At 40.5% G+C, this 19,628-nt stretch overlaps 4 protein-coding genes across 4 annotated transcripts; 2 read left to right on the top strand and 2 right to left on the bottom strand.

The window, feature by feature from the left end:
• The first annotated feature begins 6 nt into the window (after positions 1-6).
• LOC109486354 (protein mago nashi homolog) lies at positions 7-3,381 on the top strand. The gene is made up of 5 exons (XM_019790181.1): positions 7-147; positions 534-592; positions 1,234-1,344; positions 1,858-1,940; positions 2,450-3,381. The coding sequence occupies exons 1-5, from the start codon at positions 57-59 to the stop codon at positions 2,547-2,549; spliced, it is 444 nt and encodes a 147-aa protein (XP_019645740.1). The 5' UTR covers positions 7-56; the 3' UTR covers positions 2,550-3,381.
• On the bottom strand, positions 2,888-8,181 carry LOC109486348 (vimentin-type intermediate filament-associated coiled-coil protein-like). Its single transcript, XM_019790174.1, has 2 exons — positions 7,637-8,181; positions 2,888-5,352 (listed from the first exon to the last, which is right to left on the bottom strand). The coding sequence occupies exons 1-2, from the start codon at positions 8,069-8,071 to the stop codon at positions 5,260-5,262; spliced, it is 528 nt and encodes a 175-aa protein (XP_019645733.1). The 5' UTR covers positions 8,072-8,181; the 3' UTR covers positions 2,888-5,259.
• A 743-nt stretch (positions 8,182-8,924) lies between these two features.
• LOC109486349 lies at positions 8,925-10,042 on the bottom strand. Its single transcript, XM_019790175.1, has 2 exons — positions 9,694-10,042; positions 8,925-9,185 (listed from the first exon to the last, which is right to left on the bottom strand). Exons 1-2 carry the CDS (start codon positions 10,006-10,008, stop codon positions 8,988-8,990), a joined length of 513 nt encoding a protein of 170 aa, XP_019645734.1. The 5' UTR covers positions 10,009-10,042; the 3' UTR covers positions 8,925-8,987.
• A 995-nt stretch (positions 10,043-11,037) lies between these two features.
• LOC109486274 (spindle assembly abnormal protein 6 homolog) lies at positions 11,038-19,439 on the top strand. The gene is made up of 17 exons (XM_019790059.1): positions 11,038-11,348; positions 11,797-11,857; positions 12,019-12,098; positions 12,318-12,422; positions 12,646-12,814; positions 13,242-13,319; positions 13,486-13,605; positions 13,912-14,028; positions 14,432-14,506; positions 15,015-15,209; positions 15,449-15,538; positions 15,942-16,121; positions 16,337-16,418; positions 16,745-16,869; positions 17,253-17,360; positions 17,934-18,082; positions 18,591-19,439. Exons 1-17 carry the CDS (start codon positions 11,278-11,280, stop codon positions 18,901-18,903), a joined length of 2,118 nt encoding a protein of 705 aa, XP_019645618.1. The 5' UTR covers positions 11,038-11,277; the 3' UTR covers positions 18,904-19,439.
• The last annotated feature ends 189 nt before the right edge of the window (positions 19,440-19,628 follow it).

Below are 19,628 nucleotides of genomic sequence, written 5' to 3'. Positions count from 1 at the left end.
CGCGAGAGACGACGCGACTTTGAGCCAACATCCGGGAACTTCAGAGCTAGTCCAACATGGCTTCCAACGATTTCTATCTCCGCTACTACGTCGGACACAAAGGGAAATTTGGCCACGAATTCCTCGAGTTTGAGTTCAGACCAGATGGTAGGTGGTTCCACATGAATGTCCACATGCATAGAGTCCAATAATTACGATACAAGAGCTAAGAAACTCCAAGGACGGAACCGTAAAGTTCACCTAACTTGTCCGAAACGTGTGATGCTGCTTTGTTTCACATGGTCGTGGCGCGAATATATTTTGCTTGGTTCGCATGATTCTTTTGCAAAACGTGGCTGCCTAAAAGTACGTTTTTCCATTAATCTACTGCCTTATCCAATACTGAGATTATATGCACCCATAACGACCGTAAGCAAAACGGACTATTAAGGTAACCATTTTATTTTGTGTCTTCACCCCCCTCCCCATAATTTGCCCCAACTTGTTGTACCCTCTTGTACTTCCTCAACACGTTGTCTTGTGCCTTCTTTCAGGTAAGCTGCGATACGCAAACAACTCCAACTACAAGAATGACACCATGATCAGAAAAGAGGTAAGAAACACAAGACTGTTGTTTTATGTTATCATGTTATTAGTCATTAGCTTGTCTGCCAAATGACAAAATATACAAGTGCGTTCCATTTGTTTTGCTGAACTGTTTTTCACCAATTAATAAAAATAACATGCATATAGTATATGATTTGACTTCTTCATATTTTTGATTGGGCTAATAGAAGCGAGTGCTGTTCTTGTTGTTTTTGTGTATCATGCCGTACATTCAAATCATTTGAAGGCAAATATTCAAATTTTTGGTAGACAAATCACCCAACTGACAAAAGGTACTGGATGCTACCTGAAACCTCTGACCAGCCTTCTCAGAACAAGCCGGCAACAGGCGAAAATCACCGCCTACTCAAATTTTTGCGCCACCTACTTTCGTGTAGATATAAGTAAAATTGGAGTCTCTATTACAAACCCCTTCATGGCTCGCCTGCTACTTTCTTATTTCAGCCACCTACTCTAAATTTTTGTGAGAAGGCTGCTGACCATTTCCAAAATCATATAAAGTTGCCTGAGTAAATGTTTTTTGGCAAATCACCAACTGACTTGTGCATTTTGCCTACCACTCAATGGCTGGTATGGCATGGCGATCACTCGTATAGGGACTTACACAGCTTATGCACATTTTTCCAGGCATATGTACACAAGAGTGTGCTACAGGAGTTGAAGAGAATCATTGAGGACAGTGAGATCATGCAGGAAGACGACACACTGTGGCCACCACCAGACAGAGTAGGAAGACAGGTAAGGCACTCAGCAAAAATCTTGGCAGTAATACTAACCTTGCTTTACCTGTATGCATTGACCTAGTTTATGCTCCCCGTATTAGTATGATCTCACTAACATGACGGAACCATTGGTCCATTAACAATAGCTTCTTGGATACAAGAGGGACTATTTTGTAAATGAAGCTCTTTCAAAAACGAGTTGGTAGCAGGGCCAGAATACCTCTGTTACTATGGGAGAGAGTGTAAACTAGAGAGGATGTCAACCAAGCTAAAGAAAGTGTATTACAAAACAAGGAAACATTCTTTGGAAAGTTTTTTGGTAGCTGGAAATTTTAACTCTCCTAATCTGACCACCAAGTCACACTACAAGAGCTATTTTGATTTTAGCTCAGCAATAACTACAGATGTGAAAAGTCACAGTACTAACAAAGAGACATGGCAGGCATGTGCTTTCTGCTAAGTTAAAGAGATGTTTTATCCCTTAGTATATAATTGTTTAAGTAGTTCGTTTCTACTGTCTCATCCACAGGAGCTGGAGATAGTGTTGGGGGACGAGCACATCTCATTCACAACATCCAAGATCGGTTCTCTCATCGATGTCAACAACTGCAAGTAAGTGTTCACATGATTAGAGTTGTAGATATCCCTTTACATACATGTACAGGGCTCGAAAATACTTTTTGCTGCACACCTCCACTGGTGCATGTACCATTAAAATTACCTAACATATTGACTGGTGAAGTTTTAAGGTGCAGCAAGTAGACAAAATACCTACACAGCTCCAATATTTACCTGCACTAAGGTGCACATGCAGGTGGTTATTCTAGCACTGATGTCTATTGGAAGAGGTAAAAGTCGGTTGTCGTTCACCAATACAAGAGAGTTATCTGCTTTACCAGTACATGCATCAGTAATTCAGTATGGATACCAGATTTATTATTTTGATGTAATATGCTGAGCTAATCTGCAATGGAATTGCCAAGTGTATATGACTTCTACTGTAAGTAGGTTTAGATACAAAAAGTTTTCAGTTTGAAAAGGCTTCAAGCCAGTCATGTTTCACTCTGTGCCTCTTCCTGTCTCACATGACTTTTAACCCATCCCTGCGATTGTATTTTCAGAGACCCTGAAGGCCTGCGTGCATTCTACTACCTGGTCCAAGACCTCAAGTGTCTGGTGTTCTCTCTCATCGGCCTTCACTTCAAGATCAAACCCATCTAGACTGGCTTATTTCTTAGTACGTTAAGATGTAGTGTGTAGCAGCTGGTCTTAAACTTAAAAGGAGTCTGTAGGATTTTTTGTCATTTGTTCCTATGAGCCTTTTATTCTCATGTCCGTGCATTGGCCAAGTTGGACTTTTGGAGTTGAATGAACTGGAGCCCTGTCTAGGAATTATCTGGGTAAAAGTCCATCATACTTAGCATCACCAACAAAATATGTAATAGTAACCATTTGGAGCCCAAATCCTACAAACTCTTTCAGTGTCCTTTGAAAATCCATGGGTACCCATGGCAAGTCTGTAAAGGAAACTGTACATTAGGCCTTTTATTTCTGTGAAGTTTTTTTTTTTTTCACATGGTGTTGATGTATTATTTGTTAGCAGGCAGATGTAAGGGGAGAAGTCAGAAAAGAAGTGTAACAGGCAGACAGGAATGTTGTAGAGCAGATTGAAAAACTGCCATGTATTAAAATGGTTATAATGTAAAGACTTTCATGCATTTGAAGACTCTGGCAAGAAAATCAATGTTATGTATCTGGCACTTTTGAAATGCACTGTATAACTTATGTCTTCAGTTGAATTGATTTTGTCAAGACAACAGAAATATACTTTGCGATCATTGTTATCATTTTCCTTTCTATAGTCATTACCGAACATTTTCTTTGTCTTGCGTACAAAGACTAATCTATAACCACAAAAGCATTTGAAAGGAACAGGATGAAGTTTTTCACATTGCACATAAGATTTTACAGGTAGTCTTGTATTCAGATGAAAAAGTGTAGTATGTACAGTATACTCCATGTATGTACAAAATAAACATCATTCCTTCACTTTACAGTAGCAGTTGTTGGTGTGTGTGTCTATGTCTTTGTGAGCTACAATACCTTTGACTGGAAGTTTATGTATTTGGTAGTGCTTGTATGTATGTGGTTTAGCACCATGACTCAGGAGCCTGGGTTGTCATAAAATTTATGGGTTAGGTTATCTTGACCCTCTGATTTTGGACCCTCTGGTGGCTTTCCATGCTACTGCAGTCAACATTAACATTAGTCAAATATGGGACCTCTGCTTTTGTCTTATTCAAGAGCTGTACTGTCCCTACCCTAGGCTACATGTAGGTAACCATTTTCACCTAAAATAAATTGAGGATTCTGAGTCAACACCAGACCACCTGGTCACTTTAATTGTCTAGTTGAGAAGCCCATTGAAAAATAGCAGGCCTTGTTCAAATGAAGATTTTTGCACAAGACCCAAATCTGGGGACCCTATAGTAGGAAACACTCTTCTGTTCAGTAATGCCCCCTTGCACTTCTGACAATACTGCAGCTGCAACAACCAAGCTACTGGTGTTAACATACAAAATACCAGTGCTTCATCAGCCCTTTCTAACCCAGCTATCCCTGATGTGTGCCTCAGTCGCTAAAGAAGTGGATAAATTTCCAATGGTTCATGCTAACATGGTTTCCAAAATCACTTAAATTGGAAAGCATCATTTGTATACTTTGAACTTTTTTTGTCATAGATTAGAATCTACAAATGACACAAACATTGTAGCTGACGGAAGTATGTATGAAGTATGTTATGTACATATATTCAAAGAAGAAATCATATGATAATACTCACAGAAAGAATACTGATTCATAATTGCATAAATTATGTATATATATATATATAGGCCAGTGGCAGGGTAAATCATATTCTAGAAGATTGTCACTTATACACTGTATATTGATTTACACATATCAATTAAATTCAGACCATAGAATTAACTACAACAGCACACATGAACTTGACATGATATATTCTTTTGCATGTAATGTTACTTATGATTAAGTAGATTGAATCTTTTTGAGACTGACTGAAAAAAGTGTCATCACAGGTAACTTTAGGTAACGTAAGAACTAACAATTCAACATAGCACTTCTAGAAGACTAAAACATAACCCATGACCTCAGTGGCAGAATTCTTTGCTATATTATAACTTGTAACAAAAGTCATGCATAAAAGAATTGATAGGAGAGCATGATACATGTAGTTCAGTAAAATGGAATGAATAAGCATGGTCAAAAAAATAATATTATACTGTAAATCTCAAGACAGTATTTGGACCCTACAAACTCATAAAATGCGAGTGGGCCTATAGCTTTCAGAAATGATCTTTGCTCTAAACACATTGCCCAAACTAAGGACATTATACAGTGTACTAGTAATGTCCTTGCCCAAACCAAGGAAGTTTAATATTTGATTTTTAACCTCCTTGGCCAAACTAGGCACCTCCAGAATGTCAATTATATCTATACTTTCAATGAGTCACCAATACAGGAGTTTTCTTTTACACAACCAACATTTCTCAACCAAGTGCTGACATTTCAGTGTCTATCAAACACCTTCCTCAGAGCTTCTGACTGGAGTTCTGCTTCTCGCCACTATATACAGTAGATACCGAAACGTCAGCACTTAGGTGAGAAACCTTGGTTGTGTAAAAGAAAACTCCTGTATCCTATACTTAACCAACCTGATGAAACTATTTTTGAATGTTTTTACAACTGTTTATACAGTGTATCTGCCGATAATGTACAGGGGTGAAAACCACAAATGTAAATGATAAATGTTGTATTGTGATTTTCAGGCAGTCATGTGTATCATAAGTATACAGTGTTCCATTGATGGAGAGGTCCTTGTACACAAGTCTGTATAGAGAGTACAGATCCTTTATGTAAGTCCTCCATCCTCCTCCTCACTGATAGAGAAGTGCCTGTTGCTGCTGGATGGAGAGTTGTCCATGTCCATAGAGTTCTGATATACCTGCAACAGATACAGAAAAAAAAAGAGTTAAAACATGCAATCTGATTTTTAAAAAAGTTATCTTTTCTACCAGACTTTGTGCATGTAACATTTAGTTGTTTTTCTTCCAAATACTAGATTTCACAGAAAGTTGTTTACTAATATACTTCTAATAACCTATAGGGATAGACCAAGGAGGTTCTATCAAACCTTGTTTTTTTATATTCTCAATCAGGAATGTCTCAATCATAACAAACTGGACAGTCAAATAGTCTGTTATTTTAGACAAGTTGAACATTACACAAAGAAAGATTGGTTTGCATTTGGACAGGGTAAGGAATGTCGATAACTAACAATGGCTGAACTAAAGATGCCTCTTGGCCAATTTCAAATAATGACGTCCACTCATCATAATTGATGCCTTTGTGCCAACTGAAGATAAAGAGACTGGTTTAACTGCTGGGTACAAGTGATGTCGAAGGTCACATAATGATCAAAATTGGGGAGTGTTACATCCACAGAAATTTTTGCGTGTTTTGGGGTAATGATTTTTTCATTTGATTTCTGATTTTCAAAAATTGCACATGTAGGCAAGAAATGAATTACATGCACAGTAGCAGTGACTACAAACCAAAATACAAAAGTACTATAAAGAAGAAAAGTGTGGCACTTTTGCAATTCAGAAACTTGGCTTTTTTTTCGTAGACAACCCATAAGGGGGTTGGAAGAAAGTGATAGTTGTTGGTGTTATTAAGAAAGTCTGGATACAGCCATGCCCTGTTGACTATACCCTAAAGCCCCTGGCACACATTTAGAACCTTTCCCCGACCACCAACCAACCAAGGACAAGGTTGGCTGAAGCTTGGGAGCAGTCTGACCAGATAGACCTATATGAATAGAATCAAATTTGAGTTAAATATGACTCAAATTTGACTCCCAACCACAGCCGACCTACTCCCTAACACCAGCCAAGCACCAGCCATGGTGGAACCTCCCTTCTACACCTGAATGTTTTAAACATCTTAAAACATTTGGCTGGTCAGTCAAACAGTAGTCAACCTCACCAAACATGAGCCAACCACTGCTGACAGTGGCAGGCAATATTCACCTACTAAGTATGTGTGACAGGAACTTGAGTGAGCTAACTAGGAGAGCATACTGACACTGAAAAGGTGCTATCCAGTACTAGATATGTGAAAGCAGACTGTCAATTGTTAGAAGGTAGCAACAGGAAAATTTACTGGAAACTTTGCTGACAAACCCATCAAAGTTTGCCAACACAAGGTAAAACTACAAACAAAAACAAAGCAAAACAACTTGTTCCACAAGCGTGTCTCCTCAATAAACTGGTTTATTACATGAAAATGATATTACTGAATATGTGGAATTGAATGCAGTTTATTGAATTTCAGAACTGTTTAACCTTCTCCCTGGTGTTTAACTCTAACAATACAGATTTTAGGCTAAATCAGCAGGAAGAAGGTGAAAGACTTTAAGTTCTCTGTTTGCCGAGCTTTGGGGCAATTGACAGTCTAGCTTTCTAACTTGGACATTAAGCAACTTTAAAACTTGTTAAACCTGTTAACCAACCCTTTTAGTTTACAAAAACTAGTAAGTTAGATACTCTGGATACAAAAAAACATCCTTGAATAGGTGGGTGAACTGTTTCAAATCACATTATGTTCCTGTGCAAAATGTGTCTTCTTTTATGATTGATTTGAAGGTGGAAACAGGTAAGACAAGCACTGATATTTCTGCACATATCCTCATTAAGTGCTTCTACTGTACTTCTTAGTAACCTACACTGTACGTATAATAATAGCTTTTTTATCACTCTAGATATTTACGTATTGAAGATACAACGAACCTCCTTGGTCATCACTCTCAGATTAGTTCTCATTGTTTTAAAAGATGTGATTGTCATCTCTAATTGCATAAAAATTTCTATGCAACAGTTAACGTTACATGACACATGTACATAAAAATACATATATACAAAACTGGTTCATAAGGCACAGGTAATGTTCTAACATATGGTAAAATTAAACACAACTTCTGAGGCAACTAAAAACAACTGAAGAACTAAAAACCAGACAACTGGAAGCTTCCATGCACAAGCAGGCTCCCCAGATTGTTGTTGGCAAATTTATTTCTCAGCTAACAGTAACTGTTAACAATCTTAAAGATTTATTGACAGTCCACAAAATGTGCCCTTGACTTTACATAAGATCATTTTTGGTTTAATAGTCGGCACACATATATCCCCCTCCAGGCAGCACACAAACACACGATCTGAGTGCTACACCTGTGTGTGGTGGGCGTTGGGCGTTCCTCCGTTCGACACCCTCCTGTTGTAGTCTGACTCCCCCAGCTGTTCGGCCTCAACCACCCTGGCCAGCAACCCTTCCAACATGGGTTTATATTGACTGATGTCCTCCAAAAGTTGACACTTGTGTTGCAAGTGGTGCATAGTAGCGTCTCTCTCCTTTAGCGAGGCCACCAGCTTTTGAACGTGGGCTTCCGACGCCTCCAAACTTCGCCGAAGTTCGGCTATTTCGGAGTCTTTCTCCTGGGTAACTTCCTTCAACCTGGTCTGCATCTGCTCGTCTTTCTTGATGAGGGACTCGGCCTGTTCTTGTACGGTCTTCTCCAGCTCTGCCACCCGCCCGTACAGCTGCTGTAGGTGCTCGTTGGCTTCCTTAATGCTCGTCCGTGTCGGGGAAAACATTTCCGTGGTCATCGGGCGGCCGGGAACATGTAGAAACTGTGATTTTCAGGTCCTGACGTGGCCGCCGTACTTCCGAGTTTTCTGGACCAGGCTGTCTGCCAGCGACACACAGACAGGGTCATGGGTCAACTACGCGCGCAGATCTATGGGATAGCTCCATCTCCAAGCAGATCCCTGGTCCCAGGAAATAAATCGTAACCAACCACTGCGTAAGGCAGTATCCAGTTGGCCAGGCAGCGTCCAGTCCCCATAGAGGCAGAGGCATGCTTTTGCCACCGAAGGATCTGCTTGAAGATTAGGGATTCAATTTTACCGAATGCTGAATGATCGGGCAATCTACAGGCGGTCGGGTGAGCGCGTGAACTGGTGACAGGTGGCTGAATGATCCTTATAAAAAAAAATTTAGAAAAAAAAACTCCTGCATTCTCATTAAAGGCAATGAACTAGTCTCTACCAGACTCCTTTGCAGGCTGAATAAATAGTAGAAATCGGCAAAGGGGGAAATCATTGGCCAGAGGAGTTGGCCGGCCATATAGGGTCCAGTTTGCCGTGCAGACTAGCACAGCAATGAACTGTAATCCGACATGACTTTACTCCGACACTTTCCAACACTCCTCTGTCTGTTAGGACCTAGCTCTGATGTCTGATGAGCAAAATACCCTGGCTGGGTACCATCCTGGTTAGTTTACTGGTTGGTGGGAGCTCGAGCGACTGTGGGAGCTAACCAGGATGGTACCCAGGCTATCTTTTAATTGCTTTGCTGTTAGCAATGATCCTGAAAGAGCTTGTGCAAAAAAACAAGACAGTGGAGTGTGCTCTCTTTGATTTTTTTATTTCTATTTTTATTATCATTATTTTTGCCATGCACCATAAAAAAGCAACGTTCATTCAAAATGATACAGTAATGACAAAGAGTTTTAAGGTTATCTCAGACGACTACGTCCTGCTCGGGAACTGGTCGGACTTTCCGCTGAGATCTCTTCCTGAACAGTCGGCTGAGGATCCCGGGTCGTGGCGGTCTCGGCGGCGGCGCAGTCCGTCTGGAGACAGTCGGGGACACGGAGACGTCCTCGAACTTCTGCAGCGCGACGTCGTTCAAGGGGTCCTCTGACAGACAACGCAGCACCTGTACCGATAAATTCGGAGAACATTTGGATTTTTAGGGCAACAAGAAAAATTCGGCGAACTCCAGCAACAAAACGAAATTGCTATAATATAGCGTATGGTAGTATTTATTTCATAGCGCATTGTAGTATTTATTTCAAAGTACCTTTGAAAAGTCCATTTTCATTAGTTTACTGCTTTTAGTAACAAGGTGACAAGGTAACAAGGAGGTAAGCAGCCTGCAATAATATTTTGGCCGCTAGTCGTCGCCCTTGACTTGACAGGTGGAAGACGCGATCGCATCTGGATCCGTGTTATCATTTAGCTTGTCAAAGAGGCTAAGAAGGAACCGAACGTCTAAAAGGATCTAGGCCAACCTTTCTGTCAACTGAATTTGGTTCCACACAAGATTGACATGCATAGATTTGCTGTCGTATTTTATAAACCGTATACGAGAAACTATTTCTCGACCAACCACCGTACGATATAGAGTAAAAGACTCTACTCTAGTTTCGAGAGCAGGACCTCACCTTTTCGAGATACATTTCCTGTTTGACGCCATTTTTTATCCCCCTTGTTTCCCTCAGCATGCTGTCCACCTTTCCCTCCAGATCGTCAAACTCACAGCGGACTCTCCTCCCGGTGCCCCTGATCTGTCTAACCCGGTCGCGAAGGTCCGACACTCTCCCCTCCAACTCCGACATGTCCCCGGCATACTCGCGGGAAAAGTCGTCCAGATCGAAACAGTTTGTTTTGTCTTCAGAGTCTTCCTCTGTAAACACATTTACTGGGTCTCTATCCTCTTTGTCTGTTGTTAGTGACATTCCGTGGCGATTCATTGACATGTGGTAAACACGCCAACAGGATACAATCTAAGGTGTATTACACGTACCTTTTACATGAAGTGAATGTTGATATGAGGCCATATGACAACAGTAAAGGTGATTCGTGTGTCCAATTTTGTGTCATAATGTCGTTCTTGAGACTTGTGTGGTTACAAGATGTTCTGGAACGGATGGCAATACAGTGTACCTCCGTCTGAATCATGCAACAATCTAAGGAACGTGTCGCCTATATTTTAAAAGACATTAACTTGTCGTGATATAAAAGATCAATAGACTGGTTATGGAGCATGGTTAGATACGTAAGTGTCGTTATTTTGCATAGCTCTTGTTTCTTTGTTTCGCTTAACCGGTAACTTGACCGCCTTTAGGCACAACAACCAAGGCTTGATTATAGTGAACCACACACACCGGGAAGGACCCTTACAAGTACTTAGTACTATTTTCGATAAGTGCGGCGGGTTCTTGAACGTGCGTGGGGTGTGGCTCTCTTAACGTCCTATCCGAGGGACGTCCCTAACCGAAGCTAGGTACTCATTTCTACCTGAGTGAAGTGAGGAAAGTCGGGTCAAGTGCCTTTCCAAGGGCACAAGATCGGTGAAATGGGCAGGATTCGAACCCGGGACCTCTTGGTCTGAGCCGAACAGGCTACGGATTATGCCACACGGCCCCAGGCCCTACTTATCACGCGTATAACGTTAGCAAGTGAGTCACCCAACATTAACTACAAATGCATTATGCGTAGTCATTAACGATTTTTCCCCAGATGTCAGGTCGAAAACTTCAGTGGTAATGCCCATCGGAGAAAGAGTACTAGTACAGTATCACGTTATCATGGTGACAACGTCTGTTTTAACATGATCCTTTCGAAAAACTGGACTGGCGATTGAAACTACGCCCCTCCTCCCAACTAAACAAGTCCACGTGGATTTGTTGATATTTGTAACGTTTTGTTTACACTATGAAAACTTCCGCATATGCGCAGTAGTATTTGATATCACGTGGTTTATCTTGACCAATCGGAAGGGTCGATGTCTACAAACGGGCGCCATTTTCAAAGTCGATCAAAAAAGACAGTCGTTTTCTTGATTTTTCACCTCTCCTTGATGTTTACTTGTAAACGGTGGACATTCTTGAAAGCGGTACTTGGTCAGATCTACTTCTTAAGAGGAAGAAACGCCAGACATTTTTGTTATACATCGTAATCCACTCCTATTGCGAGGAAAGAAAGAAAGCTAGGCGGAGGCTTTGGCACCTTGAAGCAGATTCAAGATGGCTGCCGCTGAGGAGTTGTTTTGTAAGCCTGTCTTCGTCTGCATGAAGAGCGCCGATCGGGAAGACAGGTGAGTTCAGGATCTCAAAAACGATATTCACGGTTTTTAAACTTCATAACAATGTAAGAATTATACCCCCCCCCCCCCAAACAAACACATACTATGCTCTTCTGGTTGAAGGACTTCTCAAAAATTATAGACGTGGGGAGAGACTGTTCAAAATTATTATAATATTTATGTACAAGTACCTAAGTATTTTGCAAGGTGTTTAAAAATCCATTCTGTTTTTCCTAAACATTTGACTGTAACCATATAACAATTGAAACTTCAAAAAAGGTGAGAAATATAGCTAGGGACTATACTAAACAAAACTGACTAGAGAGGTGTACCTTTTTTTATGAATTATTCATAACTGATAAATTCTTTTTACTGTGAATTATTCATATAACTGATTCATATATCTAGCCTTGTAATAAAAGTCGGTAAAAGTACCTTATAATATGCTTCTTGTTTGCAGGAGAGCTCACATCAGAGTCACAGTGGAGCTCAGCACGGTTACAAACCCTGTTCACAAAAAGGTCAGTCAAATCTACCCTAGGCTTCACGTTGATTGTTGCAGAACTTAACAATTTGTTGTGTCAACTTATTGCTAGTTTATTAAGGTATTCTTCTAATGCTTTCATTTCAAACTCAAAGGAAGATTGGAAGATTGGTCAATCCTTGTTTGTTGTGTCTGTAGGAGTTGGTGGTGAGACTGACAGACGACAGTGACCTGTTCTTCCTCTTTAATCTGGCTCTAGGGGAGGAAGACTTCCAAATGTAAGTGATGTCTCTGATACAAGTGTAGCTTTCTTCATCTTGGGCCAAACTTGGCTAGCCAGACTGTAAGTGTTAGGACCAATATTTTCTTCTAACTTACATACAATTCACATTACCTTCTATGTTAAGTACATGATTTTGTTATATACATTGTACCCACCATGTTGATTTTTGTTATGGAATTAACTTATGAAAATTGTTGTCCCTTTCCTTGGTTAGGTTGAAGTCCCAACAGGGACTTTTAGTAGATTTTGGAGCCTTCCCACAGAAGTTCATTGACCTGTTAGAGCTCTGTCTTCAGGAAGAACAGAAGGAAAATCCCAAGTAAGTCATATTCATCTTTCAATAATTCATATTAAGTAAAAGTAAAAAAAAAGTAAAGTATAGTTGGTTGCTGTGTCAAAATGTGTGTTGTAATATTAAGTTTTATATCTCCACAAATGACATGACATTTTCTTGGCTGTCTTTGTCATTTTTTTTATCACAATGCCTGATCTGAGAAGGATCATTTACTTACACATATTCCTTCTAACATCTTTGTACTCAGGTTTCTTCTGCAGTTTGTATCTGGCAACAGTACAGACAGGGGCTGTGCACACCTGAATATCGTGGAGACAAACCCCTTCAAACACCTGACTCACCTGTCCCTGAGATTTGCACCTGGCAACGACACAGATGTCAAGAAATACCTGGCTGTGTGTCTAAAAAACCTCAAGGTAAAGATTAGTCAGATTCAAAATGTAGAAAAATAAAGAGTGTATCTGTATCAGTATAGCTGGCATAACCGCCCTTCAGCGTGACACACCAGCTTTGCAGGCATGCAGCGCAGCAGCTAGCTATATTGCACTGAACAACCTGTTACACCCAGTCTTTGCACGTCAAACTATAGGAGTTGTTTAGAGCTTTCTAGTGATGATTCCCTAGCTGTTCTACTCTACGATAGTTCTTGGAAAATATGAGTTTTTAAACTGTACTAGTACTAGTGTGTCACTAAATCAATGATCTTAGAAAGAAAGAAACAAAAAGGCATGTTTTTCGTCTCTATTTGTATTAGTATATTCCTTTCTTTAATATGGCAATATTCAAGGGAGGTTAGAATAATGCACTTACTATACATTTGTAGCTTGTTCTGTTTGTCTACAGGAAGAGAGGTCCTCACTGCAACACAAACTGGAGTCTACAGAGGCAGAACTATCCCAGAGACTACGGAACACCCAAGATGTAAGCATTTGCAGTTTCACCTCTATCTATCACTGTTTTCTTAAATGCATCATCATGATATTGACTCAGTCAGAGATTTGGAAAACAGATATGTCTCTTACTGTTACGGTAATGCTGTTATGTGCAAAATTCTGTTTTTCACCATTTTTTTCACTTCTATCCTCAGGCTCTGTCAGCAAAGTCTGTAGAACTAGACAAGTTAAAGTCGGAGCTTCAGACCACCACAAGTAGTCTCACCAACAAACATGTACAGGAAGTCACCTCAGAAAGGGAAAAGGCACTTAAGGTAACTTACTATTATGTTTTCATGGTACTTAACTATCTTGATACGGTGTTGTGAAAATGAAGAATTTGCAGTTGAAACAATAGTACTGCTAGGTTTGTACCTGTTCATGTAGGTTCAGATTGCTGAAAATCCAGTGTTGTATGACAATCTGACCCCTGGTTGTTTTGTACCTGTAGGTTCAGACTGATTCCTAATCCAGTGTTGTATGATAGTCGAATCCCTGATTGTTTTGTACCCTTAGGTTCAGACTGACCAATAATCCAGTGTTGTATGACAGTCGTACCCCCGGTTGTTTTATACCCGTAGGTTCAGACAGACCTCCAGCAGCAGATAGAACACACCAGAAGGGAACTAGAACAGACACACAGACAGGCCAGCAGGCAGTTGGAGACCAGGGTCGGTGAACTGGAGAAGGTCAACAAGGTAATGCAAGTTCCCATCAAGCATCGTGGAGTATGGATAAAACATCTACTACTGTATTTTAATCCCCGCTTGCTACATCTAAAGCTTGAAGAAAGTCTTAGTCTCTGCTGGAATCAGGGTTCCCAAAGCTGGGACCAAAACTGTACAACTCTTTTCTCCACTACCCTTTTTGTCTGTACAACTCACAAATGTAGACTGAGTCTTTGTTTGTACGTTGTAGTCCAGCTTTTGTATTCATCCATACACTGTGTGTTTGTACAGATCTTATTTGTAAGGAACAACTCAATACAGAAGTAAATATGAAGTGTTTATGTGTATTTCTGCAATGTTGTTTCACATGAATAACGATTGAAGATTGACAAACAAATTCAACTAAGATCTGCATTTGTTCCCGTGCGTACAGGACCTGACAGATCGCAGGTACAGGGCAGAGTCTACTATCAGGGACCTGAAGGCAAAACTGGCAGGACTAGAGGAGGTACAAAGATCGATGCTGTTTACTTATGTACCATTGTTTCCTAGATAATTATAGAATACAACATTGTGTATTCTGTATCACCCACCGGAGGGCTGGGACCGAGGGTGATGCAGAATACACCATGTTGTATTCTATGTATGTCATACCCACCCAAGAAAACACAGGTTAACACATGTTAAATGTGCCAAAATTTGGTATCCCTGAACAAAAAAAATTGTAACATCATCAATTTGACAATTCCAACATCTGAATTTGGTATTGAAATTTTTTAAAGCAATGCATTAGGCACATGCAAAATGCATTCAAATTCTTCCATAGAAGATTTGAAAGCCCTTTTTTTGTAATACTGCTAGTTATCACACAGACTGGAACACCGGTGTCAAACATTATTGCAGTCCAGGTATAACATAAGATACAGTATCTGTACAAGATACTGTACCCGATAATCATTGCACAATTTTGTTGCTGGATTATGATCTGGAGAGTTATGAATAATCTAATTCTACAGGAGAGTCACCGAGCCAAGCAGGATGTGCAGAGTCTGAGACGAGAGAACGCGTCCCTGGACTCTGAGTGTCACGACAAGGACAAGAGACTGTCACAGCTGAAGACTCGTGTGGCCGTGCTGGAACAGGAGGTCAAGGACAAGGGGGAGGTGGGCGAGCGCACCAACCAACTCATGGAGACCGCTCACGAACAGAAGGTAAGTTTTTTTTAATTCATCAATACACAACAAAACAGTAACAAGGACGGTGTGGCGCTGCACTCAAGTTTATAACTTACTTGTTTCCTGCTCTGATGTATGACTATGCCCTGGTTTCATACCACAATCATTGTAACGTGTATACATACAAGTTAATTACAATTGCATGTTTTTTGAGCTTGACAATATATGATGAGATAGAAAGCATCATCACATCCTTTACCATCCGTACTCTTCAGAGAAGGTTAGAAGAGAGTCTGGAGCAGAAACAGGTGCAGATTGCCAAGATGGAGACGACTATAAAATCTATGTCAGAGGAAATACTGAAGGTAATGGACCATATTCTTTGCATAACAAAAAGAACAGCATGTCTTTTTTATGCCATTCCTTTTCTAGTCTAAGAAGATGGGATACTAAATATAATTTTGCAGCAACCCAGGTCATGTACTGATCTGTGTAGTTGTCTCTCCAAAGATTTAAGATAACAGTGAAAGTGACTAAATAGACTGTTGAAACAAAAAACGAAAAGTTATGTGAAAAGAACTTCTGCTTTGATACATTTGTCTTGATTGTGATGGATGACTCAATTGTTTAGGTTCAGGTCCAAAACCTATCCACTAAAGTATAGGTTGTTCTTCTTTTGTTGAAAGTGTTTTGTGAATCCAGAGTATCGGTTTCCACCCCTACTGCTGCATACTGAGAGTAAATATTGTTTTTTCTGTCTTCCTACAGGGTAATGAGATCATCAAGCGACTACAGGGAGACCTGAAAGGCTACATGTCTAAGATGAAGTTAAAGAATGCTGTGACGACCAAGCAGGAGAAAGTCCTGACTGAGAAGGAGAGGGAGTTAGACAGGGCCAGTCAGGAACTCAAGACTGTCCGAGAACAGCTCAAACAAAAGGAGGAAGAGGTAAGAGTTAAGCAGTAGCTTGTCTGATACTCAGAAGGCAAGGATATGTTACAAGGTAGTCAACCCTGTTCTTTTTCACTTCTTTTTGTTCTGCTATCTCTGATTGGCTTGTTGAATGTTGGGTTCCTTTCAAGCCCTTCAGTCATTTTAGTGTTTAGGAGTGTTTGATTGAAATAATGTGTATTTAGGTCTTTACCCTTTTCTTCCCATCCTAGAACCAGAAGATGAATGAAACACTGGAAAGTACCATGGAGAAGCTGGAAGAAAGTAAACAGCTCCTCAAGACTAATGAGAATGGTAAGACAATCAAGATACATGTCTTTTGAAGAAGTCTTTGAATGGAATTTTGAACCAGATTTCTATGTACACAAGTCTTATGTCCATAAACAGTTTCATCTGGTTAGAAACTTAACCGTATATTTTAAATTTTTCTTACACACACAACCCAATGTTCTGTAGATATCAATGTTTCAGTAACTCCTCACTCCTCGCCACCTTCCTCTGGCAAAATAACCTGCTCTCTGCTTTGTGACATAGCAGCAAGGATGCAATTGACATTCCTATGCGACTGGCTTCTACTTCTACGGATTGAAGTCTTAGTTCTGTTCTGTTTTGCATCTCAGTGATCCAGTGGTTGAACAAGCAGGTGACAGAGTCCCAGCTCCAGGCCCAGAACAGACATGGAACCTTTGAGATGCCATCAGCCATCTCTTCATCTGCCAACTCCTTCAAACCTCCCATGGGACTGGTGAGTTGTCATGACAACAAGGATTCTATATTTAGAACTGTGATAAGTCAACATGATCTGTCCTTACCCCAGGGAGCTTCAGTAAGCAGGCCCATTCATACAACATTTAGGCTTTCAACTGGTGGCCTTCTAATAGCCAATTAGGGTGAATTTTGGTCACTCAGGGACTTGTTTAGTCTTATTGATTGTGGACACCAGCTGATGCAAGGTAGTTTAGTCCTTCATGTCTGTTGTCAAGAGTTGAAAGAAATGTCCTTTCTTTTGAACAAATGTTTGGGTTTCTAAAGAACGGATTTGAAGAGGGGTTTTCTGTGATGTGATTTCAGCCTATACAGGCTTGATGCTATGTATAACCATGACATAAATAATTCTGTACCACACAGCATAACTACAGCACACCTGTGTCCACTGTGTCCACCCTGTCTGCCGACAGTGCCAGTCAGCCCATGGCCTACCGTCCCCCTCTTGTACCCATCAACCACCAGCCACAGGTGAGAAGGACTTTATTAACAACTATGAAGTCTGTCTCTCTCTCTTTTTTATCGTTTATTGTCTGTTGTTCCCCATGACGGGTTAGACGTGCTTGCACTCTGATGCTGGGGCTTGATGGTAGCCATTTGCCTCTGTCCTGTGGTTCTCGGGCACAGCAGATGTCAATACCCCAGCAGGTTATCAAATTTTTACTGTTGCAGTTGAGCAGTTTTATTACAATATTACTCTATATTCCTGTTCTTTAGTAGAAGATGACATCTACTTTTCGTGTACATTATCCATGTCTTATCTGTTATCTCCACATAGTGGGTACTCGGTATACTTTCTCTGCCTCACCCCATATGTTATAAGCAAGGCTGCCAGTTGTAGAATGATCAGAGACAGTTTACACTAGCCAAATTTATTAGGTGCTTTTATAGTGCAAGCTTCCTCTTTTAACTACTAGTATTGCTTCTTACACATGATTTGGTGGATCTTATTCTTCATCTTATCAAGCTTGCACAACTTGAAGAAAAAAACAAAAGGAATACCATAGGCTTGAAATGTAACATAAGTTTTCGTGTACCTCACAGATCCAGTATAACCCCCATGGTGCAGCCAGGAGAAGTGTAACTCCCACCGAGCGTATGCGGAAGTCTGTGTCCCCCAACATCCCCCCTATCCCGGAGGAGATCACACCCAGCCCAGGGCCCAGGTCTGCCAGTCCTGCAGCTACTCAAGGGTAACTTCTAACAGCTTTTATCTATCAGTTGTGCATGATCAGATCTAAACCTCTGGCCATTATGTACTCCACAACTAAGTGATCCTGTCACTATTGGACAAGCATCAGTCAAGATTCGACTATTACATGTAGTATCAATTTTTTAGGTACACAAATGTATTATGAAGCAAGTTTAAACTGTAATTTCCAGCACAAGAACTTCGATTTACCCAAATTTTTGACAATACAACTCGTCTTTGTCAAGGAATGAGCAATCCACCACTTCTTTGACGTCATGTCAGTATTGTTACACTCCTTTTTCTTCTTGCAAAGATGACAGATTGGGCAAAATTTTTCCATCATGAGCAACTAAATTCCATCAAACGATGGAAAGACAGATGCTGACTAGAAAACTGCTTCTAATTTATTTAAGTAATCAAATGAACTGAAGCTGAAGCTTTTGACATCTTCAAATGTCAGTTGTACTCCGTAGATCATTCATCCCCTTCTCTTTATTTCCCCCTCACAGTGCTCCTGCCTTGGATCCAAAGTACCTGCAGCGGCGTGAAGACACCATCCCTGTCCGAGGACTGTCCAGAAGCTCCCCCCCTCCCAACCTCCAGGAACCTGCAACACTCAACACCCGTCCTAAGGAAAATGTGCCACAGTCTTCCAGGCATAATGGACAGAACATGGGGCCACAAAAAGCACATGTCACCACGGCAGCTCAGAACATCCGGTTGAGTAAGGCATCGATTGTACCACAGGCTCCGCTCAGGCCTATGGTGCCAGCACAGCCCCCACTCATGTCTGCATATTTCCCTGGGAAAGTTACATCCTGATGACTGAATATAACTGTGAAACAAATACACATCTGACCAGGATTGAAACTCAAACACAACTGACTTAATTCATCTTAACACCGGCTGGTTCTAAAGCCCCTTCCCTCGAACAGGTATAGATCACCTGTTTGAACACGACGCAGGCACGTGTGCTAGCTCAAGTTTGAACAGGTGGCAGGCCCCACTCGAGGGAGGGACTAGAACCGGCAATAATGAACAATAAAGAACAATGTCAATAGCAAGAGTATAACACTATATTACGTTGTTACACCTGTGTATTGAGTAGACTGACATGCTAAAGAGAGAGCACCCTTTTTTTTTATTATTTCACATGTATACTTTGTCAGAGTGAAATCAATTTTAGGTATCAATAATGAAATGACGGTAGCTATCATTTCCAAGTTTTATGCTGAATAGTCAGCTCATGTATAGAAAACTTTGTGTATTAATTGTATAGGAAAGTTTGTATCGATTGGACAGATATGTTCTTATGTACCTATAAATTTTTAATGATAATAAAGTGATCTCTCATTTCAGAATTTGAAATGAAGCCTTCATTTTGTTCTTTTATTTGTTGTCTAAGAAAAAAAAAGTTTGATGAAAATTCTTACACATGTTATGGAGTTAATGAAGATTACAATACTAGGGTACATTATTACACAGGTTGGGTACAAGTACAACTGTATTATGTTTGAGTTGTTTTGAAAGCATATAAATGAAGCAAC

Source organism: Branchiostoma belcheri, unplaced genomic scaffold, assembly GCF_001625305.1.
Source record: "Branchiostoma belcheri isolate BF01 breed outbred unplaced genomic scaffold, Haploidv18h27 scaffold8, whole genome shotgun sequence".
In the NCBI taxonomy this organism is placed as follows: domain Eukaryota; kingdom Metazoa; phylum Chordata; class Leptocardii; order Amphioxiformes; family Branchiostomatidae; genus Branchiostoma; species Branchiostoma belcheri.
Note: the sequence above shows the minus strand (reverse complement) of the source record. Positions and strands in the feature narration are given on the sequence as shown.

Coding starts and splice junctions, on each gene's coding strand:
- LOC109486354 (XM_019790181.1), top strand. CDS start 57: ATGGCTTCCAACGATTTCTATCTCCGCTACTACGTCGGACACAAAGGG. Junction 148..533: donor GTTTGAGTTCAGACCAGATG/GTAGGTGGTTCC, acceptor GCCTTCTTTCAG/GTAAGCTGCGATACGCAAAC. Junction 1,941..2,449: donor ATCGATGTCAACAACTGCAA/GTAAGTGTTCAC, acceptor TTGTATTTTCAG/AGACCCTGAAGGCCTGCGTG.
- LOC109486348 (XM_019790174.1), bottom strand. CDS start 8,071: ATGACCACGGAAATGTTTTCCCCGACACGGACGAGCATTAAGGAAGCC. Junction 5,353..7,636: donor CCAACGCCCACCACACACAG/GTGTAGCACTCA, acceptor TATCTGTTGCAG/GTATATCAGAACTCTATGGA.
- LOC109486349 (XM_019790175.1), bottom strand. CDS start 10,008: ATGTCAATGAATCGCCACGGAATGTCACTAACAACAGACAAAGAGGAT. Junction 9,186..9,693: donor AGGAAATGTATCTCGAAAAG/GTGAGGTCCTGC, acceptor TTATCGGTACAG/GTGCTGCGTTGTCTGTCAGA.
- LOC109486274 (XM_019790059.1), top strand. CDS start 11,278: ATGGCTGCCGCTGAGGAGTTGTTTTGTAAGCCTGTCTTCGTCTGCATG. Junction 13,320..13,485: donor GACTACGGAACACCCAAGAT/GTAAGCATTTGC, acceptor TTCTATCCTCAG/GCTCTGTCAGCAAAGTCTGT. Junction 16,419..16,744: donor CCTCAAGACTAATGAGAATG/GTAAGACAATCA, acceptor TTTGCATCTCAG/TGATCCAGTGGTTGAACAAG.